This window comes from Lepidochelys kempii, chromosome 17 (genome assembly GCF_965140265.1).
Source record: "Lepidochelys kempii isolate rLepKem1 chromosome 17, rLepKem1.hap2, whole genome shotgun sequence".
Classification (NCBI taxonomy): domain Eukaryota; kingdom Metazoa; phylum Chordata; order Testudines; family Cheloniidae; genus Lepidochelys; species Lepidochelys kempii.
Genome location: NC_133272.1, coordinates 19,929,264 through 19,947,064, shown reverse-complemented (window position 1 = coordinate 19,947,064; position 17,801 = coordinate 19,929,264). Strand labels below are relative to the sequence as shown.

Sequence of the window (17,801 nt, the reverse complement as noted above, 5' to 3'; positions counted from 1 at the left end):
ACCTCTGTTCATTCCCAGGCTGGCTCAGAGCTCCGCTTTCTTTCCAAACAGGCCTCCAGGGGAGCGCTGATGGAAAACAACCGTGTACTTGCAGCGAGTCACGTGTTCAGCAGTATGATTAACACTAAGGGCAAGACCAAACCACGTAACTTCCCCCGTCCGAAGGAAAGGGGGACTGGCCCTAAGGCTGCACGTGGGGCAGTTACACCTGGGCTAGCTTGAACAACACTAGCTTTGCACAGAGCCCTCCCCTGGCAGGGCGTCTTCCCCTTGCCCAGTCTATATTTCATGCTGGGGGGGTAGGGGGGAGGTGTAAACCTAAGCAACACTTACCCCTGCCGAGTTACCCCTCAGCAACAGAGCTCTGGGCAGAGGCAGTGAGAATGGACAGGGCTCCCCCAAGCCTCTTCCTTCCTTTGAAACAACATCTCCTCCCCCCAGCCTGGAACTACCCCGCCAGTGGATTAAGAGTGGTTGGGGTCAGAGACAGCTCCATCACAGGAAGGGATGGCCCCCTTCCTCCCTTTATTTTGGATGAACTTCCTGTCAAAGGAGGCACAGACATTAATACAGGTACGACAATTCCCACCGTGACATGTCATCCGCAGAACCAAAGCTCGTTAGCTGATCAGACTTCCCCCAGCAGATCACAAGCCAGCCAAGGACAGCTGCTCCAGCAAGGAGGTGGGAGACCAGTCCAGGGAACCTGCTGGCTAGGAAGTCAGAGCTCAAGTCCTCAAGCTACTTTCTAGCACCAGCTACACACACACACTGTGTCCTGTATGGTTTTTGGCATCTCTTCCCTCACTCTGCTTCTGCTGCCCAATGAATTGATTTGGGAGGGTGTTTGTGTGGAAGGGGAGGCTGGGGCATTAGGCTGCAGCAGTTCCAGGATGCCCTTAAAGCATCCTGCTGGAGCAGAGAGGATGCAGAGCAGCCCTGGGCTGAAGACCAGCCGCCACCTCTGTAGTAAAGAGGTCAGAACAGTTACAAAGCATGTTTTCTCCATCACTCGAAGGAGATTTACGGAAGAGCCAGGCCTTAGGGAATCTGCTCCCACGATGGGGCTGGGAGAGCCTGGTTCCCGCAGCCGGAGCACTTCCACTGGGGACTCGGCACCAATAAGGAGCCCGTTTCCATGCAAAGGGGATGGTTGCTGAGCCGTTCACCCCTTGTGTCTCAGCAGCACTGTCCATGGGAAGGGGAGCTGGGAATAAGGTCAGGGCTGGGGGTTGCTCCCTCCCCCTCAGGCCCAGCTGTCCACACAGGAGTGTTCAGAGCAGAAGCTTTGGAAAAAAAGGAAAGAGGCTTTGCCCCACCAGCTGTAACTGGGGGAATTCAGTTCCCAGGTTACTTGGAGCGAGCTGGGTATTCATGGTAGTGGTTTGGCCTGACCCCTAAGAAAGGGGTCACATTAACATCAGAGCTGAGCACAGGTGGGTCTGGAGTAATTGCCCTAGTCACCCCAATTCTGGAGCAAAGGGGCGGGGGCAGAGTGGGACAATGACTGCCTGGCTGGCCACGGTGCCCTCAGGGGAGATTGCTCCCATCCTCCTGCATCGCAGCAGGTGTGCAGCGGCTCCAACTAAAGGCAGCATTTCCTGGGGCCAGGATTGGGAGGGAGCCTCGCACCAGTCAGGTGCATTGGACTTCAGCAGCCTGGTTTACTGGATCACACACATTCCCCCGAGGTTGGCTGCACAGGCCTGCCTCTGAGGAACGGGCACGTGTTCAAGGGGTGAGGAGGAGAGTTGGATAGCAAAGCCTGGACTATGGCTAGGAGATGGGGGGGGGAGGTTGGAGAGAGCGAGACACCCCCCCCCCCATCTCAGCATCAGCTCCTCTTCTCACTTGGCCTTCGCGTCTTGCTTCTGGTTCTGGAATTTCTGGTGGACGACCCGCAGGGTGGTGGTGAAATTCCCCGCGAAGAGCACGAAGAAGGGGAGCCCGCACATGAGAACCTGAGAGTTTGACAGGAGACACTAGAATTAACCCACCAGCAGGAGCCCAAGAGGGGTATTGAGCTGGGATCTCCGTGGCCAGCGAGAGGGGCCACGGCCCATCCATCACACTGCTCTGTCTCTTCCCTGCAGCCTGGCTCAGACCTCTCTGCATATGGCTTGGCTGCTGCATGTGGACATATTCCTGCCTCAGCACGGGGGGAGGGACTAGACCTGAGCTCCCTGTGCTGAGGGCACAGGTGGGCCCTTCACCCCTGTTCTGACCCCCCTAAGGGGAGGGAGGAAGCCTGGCGACCAGACTGCACATGCCCCAGCTAAGTCGGCAGCAGGCAGTGAATGAGGAGAGGAAATTGCCAGAATCTGTGATCCTTACACAGCAGAATGGCTGCACCCACCACACACAAAGTAATTTCTCTCTTGCCTGGGCATCTTGCTGGGAGGAGAAGGGCTGGCAGCGAGGGGGGCCCGGGGGCGGCAGTTTCCAAGGCATCATCTCACTTCCCTGCTCCACCACCTCACCCTCCATGCTCCCTTCGCCTGGGTCGCTCGCTCACCTGCCATTCCTTGCACTGCGGATGTCTGACCAGACGGAAGAGGGTGACCGCGTTGTAAAGCTGCCAGAACTGAAGGAGACACAGGGTTAAGGGACGGTTTTCACAGAGACTCATGTAAGATGGTCCCCAGCGTGGACGTGTCCCAGGCCAGCGCCATGGGCCTTGCCTCCTGCTACCCAAATACCTAGCCTGAGGCACTTGGCAGCTCTTCCTGAACATCACTGGGATCTGGGGTAGCTCTGCCTCTGAAAAGCCCAACTCACTAGGCAAGAGCAGGTGCTGCTCAGCAGAGATGCTGGTTTAAGTATTTAAGGAGCCTTGTTTTATGCACATCTCCAGCCGGAGGGGCCGTCCCGCTCCCCAGCTTCCTGCACCTGCCAGACGCCAGCATCTCCCAGGCACTCTGCTCGCACTAACGCGGCCTGGAATCTCTCCTCCCCTGGCACCTGGGCGGTAGCACGCTAGCCCATGGCGTTCGCGCCCCTTCCCTCTCATCTGTCTCCAAGGCTGATGGAATTAGGAGTGAGCGCTGCTAAACCCCTGAGAATCCCCGATCCTTTACAGCAGTGCTTTCTGGGCGGCACAGCCCCCTTGCCAACAGGCAGAGAGCCGCCCCTGGCAGACGGTGCGTTCTCACCTGGCCAAAGAAGAGGAACGGCAGCAAGAAAGTAAGGCCCCTCCACATCCACGACTGGAAGCCCTCTGCAGAGACAGGACATGAAGGGGGCCTTAGAACTCTGTGCCTTACAGCTGTGAGTACGGGGCTGGATTCAGCCAGCCCCAAGAGCCATGCAGCCTTGGACACACAAGGGACACAGACATCAGGGACAACCCTGGTGTCCTAAAGGATCCCACAGCCCCGAGAGAGGCGCTAGCTTCCAGGCAGGGCCGCCCGCTGTAGGAGACGGCCTTTATTGGGTGAGCAGCATCTTAGAGAGCCAGGGAAGAGTGCTGGAAAGCAAGGAGGGGTGCGTGTGGCATGCTGCGGGTTAACAGTAAGGCGGCTCAAAAGTTTCTATCTACAAGAAAACTTGATTGCAGAAAATTTTAAAAGGAACCAAAATCTTCCCACTCCAACTGGTGCCAGAGCCTCATGGGAATTGTAGTCCAGAGGGTCTGCACTCCCTTTCGCCTCTCTGGGCTGGGACCTCTGGCCGGACTACATCTGCCTTGATGCACAACTGCCAGGGACCCCTCTGAGGCGTGCCCTCCTCGCACTCGGTGCGTAGGAGGTGTAGTCCAGCTGGAGAGCGACTGAGCCAGGTACCCTAGAGAAACATGCCCAGTGGCCCCAAGTGAGGCAGACATTTGCGGGATGACCCAGCCCATGCTCCCAGTCTGCTGTGCCGTAACGCCAGCGAGGGGAACACCAACAGGCGCCTCAGGGCGAGAGCAGCAGGGCTGCTCCGGCCCTCAGATGGCCGACGGGCTGCACTGAGTTTGAGGATGGGCCAAGCTGCCCCACGGGCACGAAGTCAGGGTCGGGGCCTGATCGTTTCCAAGCCAGCGTCTCTGCTGCTACGACAGCCAGCTGGGAGGTAGATTGCAGCTTCCCACCTGGGCAGGCGGTGGCGGGCTCTGTTTCGGCTTTGGCCACTGGCGGGAAGACGGGAAGCAACTTACCCACGGTGAGATCCATGTTGTGCCTCTCCCCCAGGGCCCTCAGCCGGTACAGGCACCCGCTCTGGTAGTAATACTGGAGGAACTGCACAAAGCCTGCGAGGAGAGGAGAGCTTCAGGGAGGGGAGATTCCTGCCCAACTGCCAGCGTGCAATCCACTGGCCTGCAACAGGCCCTCCCAGCTCCGGGCAGTGCCCTACGCAGGCCAGGCCAGTGCTCAGTCACCGCTTCCTGAGCCTGCGGAGCGCCAGGGAGGAGAAACAGTCTCATTGCCCCTGCCGGCCCATCAAAGAATCCCCCTGTAAGCGCTGTGGACCCAGAGGGCATGGCTGAAACAGGCCAACAGGAGAGGGACGCAGCCGCCAGCCCGCTGCTCTGGGGGCTCCCGCTGGGCGGTTCCAAGCAGCCCTGGTTTCCAAAGCCCAGCACCCAGGCTTGCTCCCCGCCCACACAGGGACACTCACTCTGATACATGGAGAAGGAGAGGAACTGGTTTCGGAACATCTGGTACATGAGCCCGTCTGGCCTGCGGGAGAGAAGAGATGGCTGGGGATGCTCAGCGCATTACCGTGTAGGGAGAGCCCTGCTGGCATCAGCCTGCTCCATGGGTTTTATCTGTGTGTGTCCCACAGCCCCATCCCCTGGCTACTCCCTTTGAGGCCCCAAGGGCTGCAGGGACCCAATTTAGGGGGAGGCTGGCAAGAGCCCGCCCAGGTGAAATCTGTCCTCTAACTCATCATGACCCAACTGCGAACCAGGGAGGAGAGGGCAGGATGATGCAGGATCCACAGCGACGGGCAGAGATGGAGACTCACCAAGTCAGCATGACGCCTGAGAGGAAGGTAGAGACGTAGTGATGGAAAACCCACCAGCCTTTGATTCTGGGGGATCAGAGAAGAGGGAGACAGACTTAGACTCCCACACAGGTGGGGCTAGGTTTGCAAGGGAGGTGAGGGCCAGGCTGGCCCCTCCAGCCAGAGGAGACAGGCCATCAGTTCCCCCCCTGCTCACAAGGAGCGGGCAGAAAACAGGGCCAGGGCGGATGCTCAGCTTGGCACGAAGCAGTGACTGCCGTGCCCAGGCTGTAATCAGCGAGCCAGGCTGCTGGAACAGCTACCCCTGAAGCTGTTGGTTCTCCTCCCATGGCCCCATCCCAGACACCGCTGACCCCCCCCCCCGGGGAGTGCTTCACAGTACTGAGCAAGCTGTTCTCCCAGTTAGCAGAGGCGACCCCGAGTGGGGGGGTCTTTCGCCCGCTCCCCTGGAGCTCGGGGCAGCTCTAGGAGCAGAGGCTAATGCAGCAGGCAGGCGTCGGTCTGCTCAGCCTGTGTGCTGCCCCTCCTTGGCGAGGCTGGGGACACAGGGCTCAGATGGGTTCAGCTGTGGGATGGGAGGGCGGGACCCTGCTCACCTGGACCCGTTGGTGATTAAGATGCACTCGCGGATGGTAAGGGTACAGTAGTACCAGACCAGCAGGAAGTTAAAGACAGCGTCCGTCACCCTGTCACACATAAAGCGGACGGTGAAGAGGGGGAGCAGAGCAGGGTCTCTGCGGCTCCACCGGGGACCAGCCAGACATCACTGCAGGGCGACTCTGAACGCCCCCCTGCAGGAGCGTTCAGCCCACGTGCAGAGCAACAGCTTGGGGCTGAGTGTCTGGCTCACTAAACAGCTTCCGCTACCACGGAACTGCTGGGAACAGCCACATCAGCGCCGCAGGGAGGCAGGGATGCAACGCAATGCAAGCTCTCTGGTGCATTCCCACTCCTGACCCGCATGCTGCTGAGAGGCAAGCTCTGGGATAGCCTCTAGGGGCGCGGCGTGGCAGGACGCAGGAAACAAGTGCAAGGAATGTAAGAGTGGCACGGAAACAGCCTAACCTGCTCACATAAGGTCAAGCTCTTTGGGAAGGACTTGAAAGCAGTGGTGTGGCTCTGGAATAAAGACAGGAGCACACTTTTGAGAAGCCAGGGGTCTGAGCGCACCCCCGAATGGGCATTTCCAAGTGTGCAGTTATTTCAGTGGGGGCCACCAGCTCTGGTCTCAGTGGGGAGCTGCTCCAGCCACACCGAGAGGAGTGGAAGCCTCTCATGTTAACCCAGGTGCTGAGACAGGTACAGCGACACCGACTGGCCAGGGTGTGAGCATGCAAAAGGGTCACCAGCTATTTGGAGAGTCCTGCTTCCCGAGCCAGTTACAGATCTTTGACCCGGTCCAGCCATGCTACCCCTTGGATGCTACATCCCTCACGCCTTTAATGAGATGGAAATTTACTGCAGAACAGACACCAGGAAAATCCCACCCTACTGTGGGGTGGCAACTTGTGGAGGTGCCTTGTTCAGCACCTGGATTGCTCCCCCAGGTGGGTACCGTTCCCCATGGCCGGCCAGCCTCAACCACATCAGAACCCAGTGGGCTAGCAACAGACACACTGCATGCCTGCAAACCGGATCCAAGCTGGGGAGACGTGACCGTCCCCTTTCCAGTCCGTTGACCAGGATCCCATCTCCAGCCCACCAGGGGAATGTTTCAGCTCAAGATCTTGTTACCTCCAGCAATCCTATTGTAGCCCCACAGTCTTTGCAGGATCCTATAGAGGCACCAGTCTGCAGTTTGGTTCCCATCATTCGGGGATGGCAGCCTGAGTCAGAAGCTACTCAACCCGGCACCTTCCACGTGAGCCCCATGCACCTCACCTAAGCAGTCTGTTAGCAGACCCTGCTTTCAGCCCAGGAAATGGTCTCTGTTGTAAGGCTGCCCACATGGCTTAGTGAGCATCTCGCTACAGACTCACCTGGAGTTGAGAAGGAACCTGCAGGAGAAGGAGATGATGAGCAGGATGATGGTGAGGTAGAGCTTGAACTTCTCGTACTCATCTTTATAAGCAAACCTGCAGGGAAGCACAGCGAAGGGTCATGGTGTGCGGAGAATAAGCCCAGTCTTCAGGCAACGATCAGTGGACAAGGGCCATCTCCCGGAGTTACAAAGAGCAACCGGGTAAACCTGAGCGACCCTGCGGCCGTACCAGCTTGGACTGTGAGCTACTGGGTCTCGGTCAGGAGACCCACGATGCTGTAGGGAAGGGTGCTGGGGCTCTTGGTTGAGCAAGTCTTGGATTATGTCCCAACATGGCATAAGGGGTCTCTGTGCTGCCAGAGGCTCCACCTGTCCTTACACCAGCCCCAACCCTAACGAGGAGGGAAGAATGCCACCTACTGAACCACTAACAAACCTGCGTTTTCCCAGTACATCTCCCATCAAGGCTTGACCGAAAGACCCCTGCCAGAGGCAGGACAGTTGTAAGAACATGCAAGAGAAGGTCAGGTGTCAGAGGTTAACTCTAGGGAAGGGAGTGTCCTAAACCCAGCCCTGGGGAGGGTCAGCGTGACAATCAGTCTGCTGGCGGAAGAGGGTCTCTGCGGATGCTGGGACGGGGAAGAGTGCCCGTCAGTGCTCAGCACTGCAGCTCAGCTTGGCCAGGGTCACGGCCAGACACGCTCACGCGCTGGCAGAAGACGTCCCGCCTCTCCAAGAGCAAAGGGAATTCTACTGCCCATAAGCGGCCGCAAACAGATGGATAGCAGAGGGGCATTACTTAGCCTGCTTGCTGAGTAGAGTCACATTCACGTTCCCAAGCACCAGACTCAGGTACAGCCTAGAAGAGAACAGAAGGAGAAGTGAGAACATACGCAGGAGGTGTACAGCACTCCCCCTCCTGCCCACTGGGGCGGGGAGCCAGCTGCACCGCCGGGACAGTGGCCGGACTTGCATCCGAGATTGAAAGGGCTCCTGCTGCGTGGCTATCACGCACAGGCATTGTACAGGCCTGAACGCCGAGCATTACTACGCTCACGCTCAGCGCAGACATACGTAGGCTGATTCATTCATCTGTTGGTCCCTTGGTGGGAACACCGGCTGGGACAGGCACCCATCCATTTTCCACTTGTCAAGGACACAGCCACAGGTCTGTCATTAGCACAGCGGAAGGTGGCTTCTGCCCAAGGCTGCCTCGGGCACCCGCAGCAGTCTGGATAAGTATGGCCAAGTGCAGAACCTGTGCCCCCTAGGACCTCCCCACCAGTGCTCACGAGGGTCCGCGGGCAGCCCTTGCTGGGGACGAGAACTCTGGACCAAATCGGGGCCGCTGCTGTCACAACCAAGTCAATGGCAGGAGGATTTAGGAAAGTCACTAATGGCAGCCATTAGCACAAGCGGGGTATGGAGACAGGAACCCTGCACATCACATCAGGCAAAATATGGGGCCATTCCCGCCCCAGGACTGCGATGGTTACTGCCGCTCTGCCAGCCTGCAGAGTAACTGCTGAATGGAAGGCTCCCTGCTTAGCAGCACATTGCAGATGCTGTGCGGGGGAACCAGGAACACAGGCAGCCCTGTGCTCCGCTGCCTGGTAACACACCCGAAACATCTCGCGTGGGACCTTAACTCCACCCCCGGGCTCTCACCTTCCTAACCAGCGATACTAAGCAGCATTTGTCACTGTTCCCACCCCCCCACACACTTTACTGCATTAAGGAGAGACTGTGACCCTAGAATAAACATCTGTTCAAACACCCCACTAATGGGCCTCTTGCTCAGCCAGCGGGAGGTTGGCCTGCTGGTCACGGGACAACACCAGTGCACGCTGGAGAGCGAGCGTCAAGCCAGCGGTGTCCAAAGACACTGCTGCTCCAAGCAGCCAGCCCCAGGGGTTATACTCTGCTCTGAATTGGCAACACACTGTGCCAAGGCCCCTAGCCTAATCGGTCTCTGGCTGGTTACTCTGAGGTTTTCCCGAGCCCGGTGGAAATGGGGGCTTGGAAACTGAATCAGGAGGACGGGGATTGAGAAGAAGCGATGAGAAATTAACTTGCACCAGCTGCGTATCAGGTCTCTCACTGACATCCTGCTAGAGTCTGGGCAGTTTTTGGCTGGTAACCCAAGCAATCTCTGGTAACGGCTGTATAGAAGTCAATAGCTTCAGTCCTTTTACTGCTGGCTAAGACCCCAAGACCATGGGACGGCTTCTTACCCATTCTTCTTTGGCAAATATGCCTCCATTTCAAAGAAGATGCTCTGCCTCTCTTTGATGAGGCTCTGGATCTCCCGGATGGACTCTTCCTGTTCGGCGGTTATCGAGGACTTGCAGCTGGGGAAAGGAATGTGATTTGGTCTGACAAAAAGGACCACCAGCTGCAGCTGCGTGACATTGTCCCACTGCAGGACAGCGCGACAGCAGGAAATGAGAGATTAATTCAGAACTAACTGAGGGATGAAATCTGGGAGCTAATCCCTGGGTCTGCCCCCGAGTTTCTGAATGGGACCTAGGCTAAGAGGAAGCAGGGTGTAAACCAGCATGAACAAGCATCCACCAATTTTCTAAGCCTAGGAAGTCAGCGTGGGGAGCTGATGTTTAATGTGGGCAAGGGATGAAGGAACGACTGGAGAAAGGAAAGGAGGGTATGAGAGAAACAACAGACCCTTCATCCTACTCCGCCGCCATGGTTCACCTACTCCAAACCATTCCTCCCCCCATCAGCACCCCATGGTATAGGAATGCTGCTCGCTAGGCTCCCACGCTCCCTCCAACCAGGGTTCCGCAAGGATCTCCTTATGTCGTCCTACGTAACTCCTTACCTTTTGAAGGCAAGAGACAGCTCCTTCAGCCGCTTCTTCTGCCTTGCAATGGAACTGGAGATCCCATCCTGCAGCTTGGTTAGTTCTTCGAGCTTCTGCTTGTACAGCTTATGGGCCTCCTGGCAATGGAAAGGACAGATCAGCGGTGAGCCCAGGTGCCTCAGCTGGGAGCCTGTTTAATTCTCCAGGAGGCTGCAGGTGTGAGCGGGAGGGTGGGCTGGGGATTCAAGCAGAGGAACAGGAGGCAGGACCTTTGAGAACTATCCCCGGCTCCACCGCCAACTCGTGGCATCCGCTTGGGAAGTGTATTTGCCCCTCCGTTTGGGGCTGGAAACTCACTGGGTAAATGCTTGGAGGCCGGAGAAGCGGGGTTTGCTTCCCTGGCCTGATGCAGCCTCTACAAGCAGTGGGAAGTGAGCCCAGAGCCAAGCATCTCACCCCCCGCCCCCTTCAGTCCCAAACTGGGATTCAGCTTCCCTTAGAGACGGTCTCTCACACCCCTGCCCCCTCCCCACCCCGTAGGGGGTGCTGTTCGGATGGCATAAGCTTGCCCATTGTGTTCCATTGCTCCTCATTGCCGAGAGCAAGTAGTTGGCAAGGAGCCACCTCCAGCTAAAGCCTAGACTTGGCCTCGGACCTTGGCTTCTGTTCCCAGCCTGCCACCGACCTGCCGGGTGACCTAGGGCATCTCCCTGCCCCACGCTGCCATTTCGCTTCCAGGCCCGGGGAGCCAGCCAGGGCCAGCTGACTCAGCATTTCCCAGCAGCCTCCCACCCAGCCGGGGAGGAAGTGCGCACAGCTGGGACCTGTCTGTGACAGAGGGGAAGCTGCTGAACTAAAAGCCGCCCTATAGACCAGGCGTCCGTGAAGAGCCCAGCATCCAGCCTCCAACTGTGGCAGATGGTTCAGGGGAAGGTGTCCCTGTAACATCGACTGGTCCCGTACCGTGTTGACTGACAGCCTGCGGGAGGAAGGAGCCCCTACCTTCCCCCAGCTGGTGATCAGAGGTTATGTCCTGCAGCCTGGGACGGATGGTCTTTGAAATGCTGCCCTGCCTTGTTTTATGTTTAGGAACTCAGTGGTAGCCCTTGCCACATCAACGCTTACCCTTCTTTTGAAAGTCTGCTGAGAGATGCTACATGTTTGACATTGATGAACAATTCAGAATAGCACCTTCAACTAGAGAATTAAAGCTGAGCTCACAATTAGTCTTATAGTGGACCTTCAGTTGAAGATCTAGAATCTCAAGCCAATCTACAGCTTTTACCAGTAGCTCTCAAAATGCTTTAGGAAGTTGGTCAGTATCATTATCCTCATTTACAGTTGGGGAAACTGAGGCACGGAGCAGCGCAATGACTTGGCCAAGGTCACCCAGCAGGTCAGTGGCAGAACTGGGAACACAACCAAAGTCTGAGCTCTAGCCCAGTGTTCTAGCCACTATCTTTTTAATTACTTTTATCTGTGTCCTGCAGCAGGGAGTCCCGCAGGTTAGTTCTACTTTGCTGAAAACAATTCGCCACCCAATTTAAATTTGCAGGCTTTTAATTTGCACACTGTGGTGCAAGCAGACCAGCTTTGAGCGCGCTGTGGAATATTTGAGAGCTGTCGTCTCGCAAGTTGCTTCTTAAACAGCATGTTCTTGAGCCCATTGCTTGTAGCAGGTAAGAGGAAGGAACTGAAGCTGTTAAGATGTTAGATTAGATCTTTGCCTGCTTTTCACAAATTGGCCAAATCAAGAGCAAAACAAGGATAGGTCTCTCAAGAGCAGGTCGCTTTCCCAAGAACAAGACTGTCCCTTATATTGTGCGGGTGGGGGATGAGAGCAGATTACATCATTTCTCACTCTGCCTCCTCAACCCTTCACACAGCAACTCTGGTACATTTCACTTAACCCTTCTGGGGAGAGGCACACAGATGCTCTTGGTAAATCAGAACCAGGGGGCTTGGAGTCCAGCACGTCTTGAGACACCAGTGAAACGAGGTGGCTGGTCTCGCTCAGGTGCCCGGTCTCGCTCAGGTGCCCCTATTTGCCCCAATCAAGAGACCACCAGGCAGTTTGTGCTTGAGAGTCTCTGGTCTTGGAACGCTGGGGGGTGGGGTAGGGTAGAGGTAAATTGCTGTAACTGCACGGGAAAGTTTGCAACAGTTCATTCCTGGCTGTAACCCATGCCAAGCACCCTGATTTCTGCAGAGCTACTGGAATCCCACTTCTCTGAGCAGCTTCCTCCCCCTAGGCTCCGGCAGTGAGCCGCTGAATGGGAATATGCATAAACAACCACCAGTGGGGCTGGAAAACCCCTGACTCTATGACTAACTCCTAGAGAACTCCCATGTACTCTGCTGGGTGTGTGTTAATGGGACTTGGCCACCCATAAATTACTGGGCACGACACTCAGAAGTTCGGAGCAGCTGTAAAAGCCTTCGTGAACACAGTACTTGGCAAGAACTGCAGTCATTCAAGCAGATGCATCAACAGCCAGACATCTAGGAACCACTGACAGTACCAGAGGCGGCTGTTTCTGAGCCAGGACACCCACAGCTTTCCACGCAGGGGCACTCAAAAGACCTTCACCGATGCCTAGTGTGTCCCCTTCCCCGAGGCTGAGCGTCTCCCTAGAGCGTAACCCCTTCCCTAGTCCTCAGCAACGGATGCCCCATCTGAAGTCACAGCCCTGATAGTGGTTAGTCATCTGTGGCCGCAGCTCCGGGACAAGCTGAGTCCTGGTGTAACAACGTACAGCTCCACTGACAGCAGCCCTGTGTGCCTCGCCAGGGAACGGAAACATTGGGTAATCTGTGGCAAGGTTCACTGCACTTTGCACTGGGGATTCCTAGCAGGAGGCACAATGTCTAACTCATCCATGGAGTCACAGCAGAAGCAAATTTTTACGGTCACTAATCTCAACTATTAAAGGAGCAGGATGGTCCTAAGGGTTAGGCACTAGCTAGGTCTTGGGAGGCTCAGGTTCAGTTCCCTGCTACGCCACAGACTTGTGTGTGGCCTTGGGCAAGTCACTTGGTCTCGCGGTGCCTCAGTTTGCCATCTGTGAAGTGGTACTTCCCTACCTCACAGGGGTGCTGAAGATTAGTATCTGAGCACCTCCTAATCTTTTAGAGTGACAGGGGCCATATACGGCCCTAAAATAGATAACACACCTTTCAGTATAAGGGTCTAAATATGCCCTTTCCTCTACTATTTGGTATAACTACTAGGTGTGAGGCAAGGAAATTTTACCCCATTTCGCACAGGACACAGCGACGTACCCCAGGACACACAGGTAGCCTGCAGCCGAGACAAAACTGAGGCCAGGTCTCCCAAGTCCTCGTCTAGCGTTCTATCCATTATACCACACGTCCCTCTTGTAGAACGCGGCGCTACATATGCCATGCAAGCTGGCTTTGCTGTTCTGGGGTGGGATTTCTAAAAGCAGGACTTGGTGCTGCATCACTTAGATGACTTTGAGACGCCCCCTTTGAATCTGATCTCTTTCTCGTATTAATAAATCTTGTTCTGCAAGGCCGCTAGAGTGACTGATTAGGAATTTCACAGACTGTCCCAAGAGGGAAAAAGCCATCAGCATCTGAGGGGAGCCAGTGAAGAAAAGCTGTCCTGAGCATACTCTGTATCCTTGGTCTCCATCAAAAGGACATGGACAGAGGAATCTTCTCCCCTAAAGCATGTCACCAGTAGGTCTTGGATCTAACTGACACAGGAACCACCCAAGTACCATAGACAAGAACCAAGTGGAGAGGAGGGGAGTTAAAGTGTATTCATACCAAGTAGATCACAAAATGCTTTGGAGAAGAACATATACTACACATACTGTCATGTAAATCACACCAGGCAGGCGGACAAACACACTGTAGTATATTCACTCCATAGTGAACACATTAAAGCATTCAATCATTTACCAAAAGGAAAATAGTCAAGAGGCAGGGAGCCTACCAGTAAAACAGATGCATCTTTGAACCTGTCCACAGACAACAGACTTCCGAAAGAGACCTTAAAATGATTGTTTCCTTTCCAGCTGCATCCACAAGAGATGTAAATCCCAAACAGCTCGGCCCAAACACACACGAGGGCTTCCCCAGCCAATGAGACTGTTTTGTCCTGATTGTCAAGGACAGCAGATAGCCAGTATGTGACAAAGCAGGAGAGACATAGCAAAGGAAGTGTGAACGGAAAGGTCACCAACACTCCACTGATCACTGACTGACAAAGTGTACATGAGAGAAACTGACAGCGAAACATGGTAGACTCAGTTATTGAATGATAAGCTTAGCAGCAATGAAAACCTCTTGCTTATCACAGACAGGGATACAACATGGGGACTGCATGGTTCTCTGTTATTTCACCTCTATTCTTTTTTCTTCTACCCTTGCCTGAGATCACACCTCCAGTGTGTGTTTTGACACTAGATAAGGATCACTGGGTCACAATTCACTCAGCAGCCTTATACTTCCATTAAAGGCCACCATTCCCCCCACATCTCCCTGCCACAGCATGAATAAAGTCAAGATAAAAATTCCTTCCAGACTAGAAGCTTGACTGGCCACAGCAGGACCAGTTCTCACTATGCATTTATATATGGGTGACTACTGAGGTAGAATGATTAATATTGGACATAAAAATAAATGAGAATAGATGCTCAAAATGGCCACTCTTGCATGCCTTGACTATCTGATTTCCTCCAGAGCCAGAGATTACAGATTGTTGTTTTAAGAAAGTTCTTTTTCAAATGTTTAGACCTGTTGAGGCAAGAACCTTTGGCAACATACAAATAAAGGAGACTAGAGATATTCTAAAATCAGCAGTTACTCGTGTATCACATCCACCCTGAACAATACAGGACTGGATGAATGCATCTCCAAAGGCAGTGCCACATCATACCAGCACTCCATGGCCTGTATGACTGCCCACTGAGGGGCCTGTAAGGTGGGGGAGAGGGGCGGGAATTTCCCATGAAGCTGTTAATTGTTGGTGATCTGGTTGCCTTACGGCCTCTGCCCCCACACAGCACAACGGTTGTGATCAGTGGAAGTGCTGGAGTCCCCTGGAACTGGGGGGGGCTGGCAGGGTATTTTTAGTGGAGGGTCCTCAACTCCAAGATGTATGTCCCCCTCTTCCCACCAGAGCTTGGGTGTACCACCCTTGTGGGCACAGAGCAAGGGTCAGCATTTCGCAGGGACACGCAGGGCACGGTTGAGAGGCTGTGGGTGGCAGCGAGGCATGCTAGCCAACTTCACCGCCACAATCGCGGGGTTCTCGGCAGGCGAGTCACAGCTTGCGTCCCAGGGTGCGCGTCGGGGTGGGTTGTCAGTGTCTTACTGAGGGGGCAGGTTCGAAGCAGCTTTGTGAAGCCCCCAGAGTGTGGAGAGGCTGCTGGGGCCCAGTGGCTGCTTCTCACATGCACCTGCTGCCGCCTCCAGGGAGAGGCCTCGCTCTGGTCTCCTTGCCCCCGGCCTGCTGGGCCTGCAGCGTGGAGCCCAGAGCTGGGCAGCAGTGAGATAGTGCTCCCAGCCCAGCCCTGACAGTGGGGGAGCCCCAGCCCTGGAGACAGGCACTGTGGTACCCCCATAGCTCCCCAGCGCCTGCCCCCGGGACCTGCCCCCCCATAGCTCCCCAGTATCTGGCACATGCCCCCCCCAGCTCCCTGGTACCTGCCCCCCCATAGCTCCCCAGTATCTGGCACATGCCCCCCCCGCTCCCTGGTACCTGCCCCCCCATAGCTCCCCAGTATCTGGCACATCCCCCCCCCCAGCTCCCTGGTACCTACCCCCCCATAGCTCCCCAGTATCTGGCACATCCCCCCCCCCAGCTCCCTGGTACCTACCCCCCCATAGCTCCCCAGTATCTGGCACATGCCCCCCCCAGCTCCCTGGTACCTGCCCCCCCATAGCTCCCCAGTATCTGGCACATCCCCCCCCAGCTCACCAGTGCCTGCCCCTCCCCCCCCAAGCTCCCCGGCGCCTGCCCCTCCCCCCCCAAGCTCCCCGGCGCCTGCCCCTCCCCCCCCAAGCTCCCCGGCGCCTGCCCCTCCCCCCCCGGCTCCTGCCCCTCGTCCCCCAAGCTCCCCGGCGCCTGCTCCCCCCCCCGGCTCCTGCTGCTCCCCCCCCAAGCTCCCCGGCGCCTGCTCCCCCCCCCCGGCTCCTGCTGCTCCCCCCCAAGCTCCCCGGCGCCTGCCCCTCCCCCCCCGGCTCCTGCCCCTTCCCCCCCAAGCTCCCCGGCGCCTGCCCCTCCCCCCCCGGCTCCTGCCCCTCCACCCCCAAGCTCCCCGGCGCCTGCCCCTCCCCCCCCGGCTCCTGCCCCTCCACCCCGAAGCTCCCCGGCGCCTGCCCCTCCCCCCCCGGCTCCTGCCCCTCCACCCCGAAGCTCCCCGGCGCCTGCTGCTCCCCACCCGCACCCTGCCACCCCCCCCGCCTGCCCCTCCCCAATACCCACCGCTCCTCCCCGCAGCTCCCCAGCGCCTGCCGCTCCCCCCCCAGCACCTGCCCCAGTACCCCGGCACCTGCTGCCCCCCCCAGCTCCTGCCCCTCCCCCGGCGCCTGCCCCCCGGCGCCTGCCATCCGCCCCCCCAGCTCCCCCTGCCCCGGCACCTGCACGTGCTGGAAGCCGCCCTGCAGCTCCTCCCAGTCCCGCAGACACTCGCTGACCGAGGCGCGGAGGCTCATGGCGGCGCCGGCGGGGTCACGGAGCGGCAGGACCCGGCAGCGCCGCTCCGCTCTCCGCGGCCTCCGGGGGGGGGCGCTTCCGGGACCCGCCGCGGCCAATCGTCCAGGGCGTCCTGAGAGCGTCATCCGGACGTCACAACCAATCGGCGCTCGGGAGCGGTGCTTTGGAGCGCCACGCGACGGTGGGGGGCGGGGAAGGTGGCGGCAGCAACAGCCGGGATGGGGGCGGTGTCGGGGGTGGCCTGGGGGAGGAGCCCGGGGGGGGTGACCTGGGGGAGCACCCCTGGGGGCGCTGTCGGGGGGTGACCTGGGGGTGGTGTCAGGGGTGACCTGGGGGAGCAGCCCTGGGTGCTGGGGGGTGACCTGGGGGAGCACCCCTGGGGGCGCTGTCGGGGGGTGACCTGGGGGCGGTGTCGGGGGGTGGCCTGGGGGAGGAGCCCGGGGGGGGGTGACCTAGGGGAGCACCCCTGGGGGCGCTGTCGGGGGGTGACCTGGGGGTGGTGTCAGGGGTGACCTGGGGGAGGAGCCCGGGGGGGGTGACCTAGGGGAGCACCCCTGGGGGCGCTGTCGGGGGGTGACCTGGGGGCAGTGTCAGGGGTGACCTGGGGAAGCAGCCCTGGGTGCTGGGGGGTGACCTGGGGGAGCACCCCTGGGGGCGCTGTCAGGGGGTGACCTGGGGGTGGTGTCAGGGGTGACCTGGGGGAGCAGTCCTGGGCGGTGTCAGGTGGTCACCTGGGGGAGCAGCCCTGGGGGGGGGTGTTGGAGGTGACCTGGGGGAGCAGCTTGGATGGGGGTGTATCTTCCCATTGATCTCAATGGGCTTTGGCCTGGTCCCTTATACCACGCTTATTGCCACCATGTTTGAGGCCCAGATCCTCACATGTATTTAGGCACCTAACTCCCATTGATTTCAAATCAACAAAATCATCATCACTTTATAGGGCACATGGTCTAGATTCTTCCCCTCTTCCTCCAAGCCTGCTGGGGATTTTTGTATTCCTCCTCCATCATCTGCCTTCTTTCTTTTCACTGTTGTTTTCCTTGTGGCTGTGGCTACATCTGCAATACCGGGAAGTCCATCTTCAGCCCCCCCCAGTGTGTTATTTTGATGTTCTTGTTAGATTAGAGTTATATTTTTTAATGTGAGGAAATCTTTGTGCAGTGTTTGTGAGGATCTGTTCATTCCTTGCTTATTTTCCTCTTAGGGGGCTAACTTCATCGACTGTTTGCCCTTTCATTGTAAATCGGCACGAGCCTTCAGCACTGCACACAGCGCTCACTTCTGGAGATCCTTCTGGAGGGACATTGAAATCAGTACATCTGAGATACTAATGCAAGTATTATCAGAGGGGTAGCCGT

The 17,801-nt window shown here is 57.3% G+C and overlaps 1 protein-coding gene across 2 annotated transcripts; it reads right to left on the bottom strand.

The window, feature by feature from the left end:
- Positions 1-487: 487 nt before the first annotated feature.
- TMEM120A (transmembrane protein 120A) lies at positions 488-16,532 on the bottom strand. 2 transcript variants are annotated; one of them, XM_073315684.1, is made up of 12 exons: positions 16,368-16,532; positions 9,771-9,889; positions 9,166-9,282; positions 7,731-7,790; positions 6,930-7,025; positions 5,547-5,636; positions 4,951-5,016; positions 4,600-4,661; positions 4,139-4,231; positions 3,153-3,217; positions 2,516-2,584; positions 488-1,961 (listed from the first exon to the last, which is right to left on the bottom strand). In XM_073315684.1, exons 1-12 carry the CDS (start codon positions 16,440-16,442, stop codon positions 1,848-1,850), a joined length of 1,026 nt encoding a protein of 341 aa, XP_073171785.1. In that variant the 5' UTR covers positions 16,443-16,532; the 3' UTR covers positions 488-1,847. The 2 variants fall into 2 exon arrangements, with proteins under 2 accessions (XP_073171785.1, XP_073171784.1); XM_073315683.1 differs by lacking the exon at positions 16,368-16,532 and adding an exon at positions 13,717-15,341.
- Positions 16,533-17,801: the final 1,269 nt, after the last annotated feature.

Coding starts and splice junctions, on each gene's coding strand:
- TMEM120A (XM_073315683.1), bottom strand. CDS start 14,022: ATGTTTCGCTGTCAGTTTCTCTCATGTACACTTTGTCAGTCAGTGATC. Junction 9,890..13,716: donor AAGATGCATCTGTTTTACTG/GTAGGCTCCCTG, acceptor TTCCATTGCCAG/GAGGCCCATAAGCTGTACAA. Junction 2,585..3,152: donor CGTTCCTCTTCTTTGGCCAG/GTGAGAACGCAC, acceptor TGTCTCCTTCAG/TTCTGGCAGCTTTACAACGC.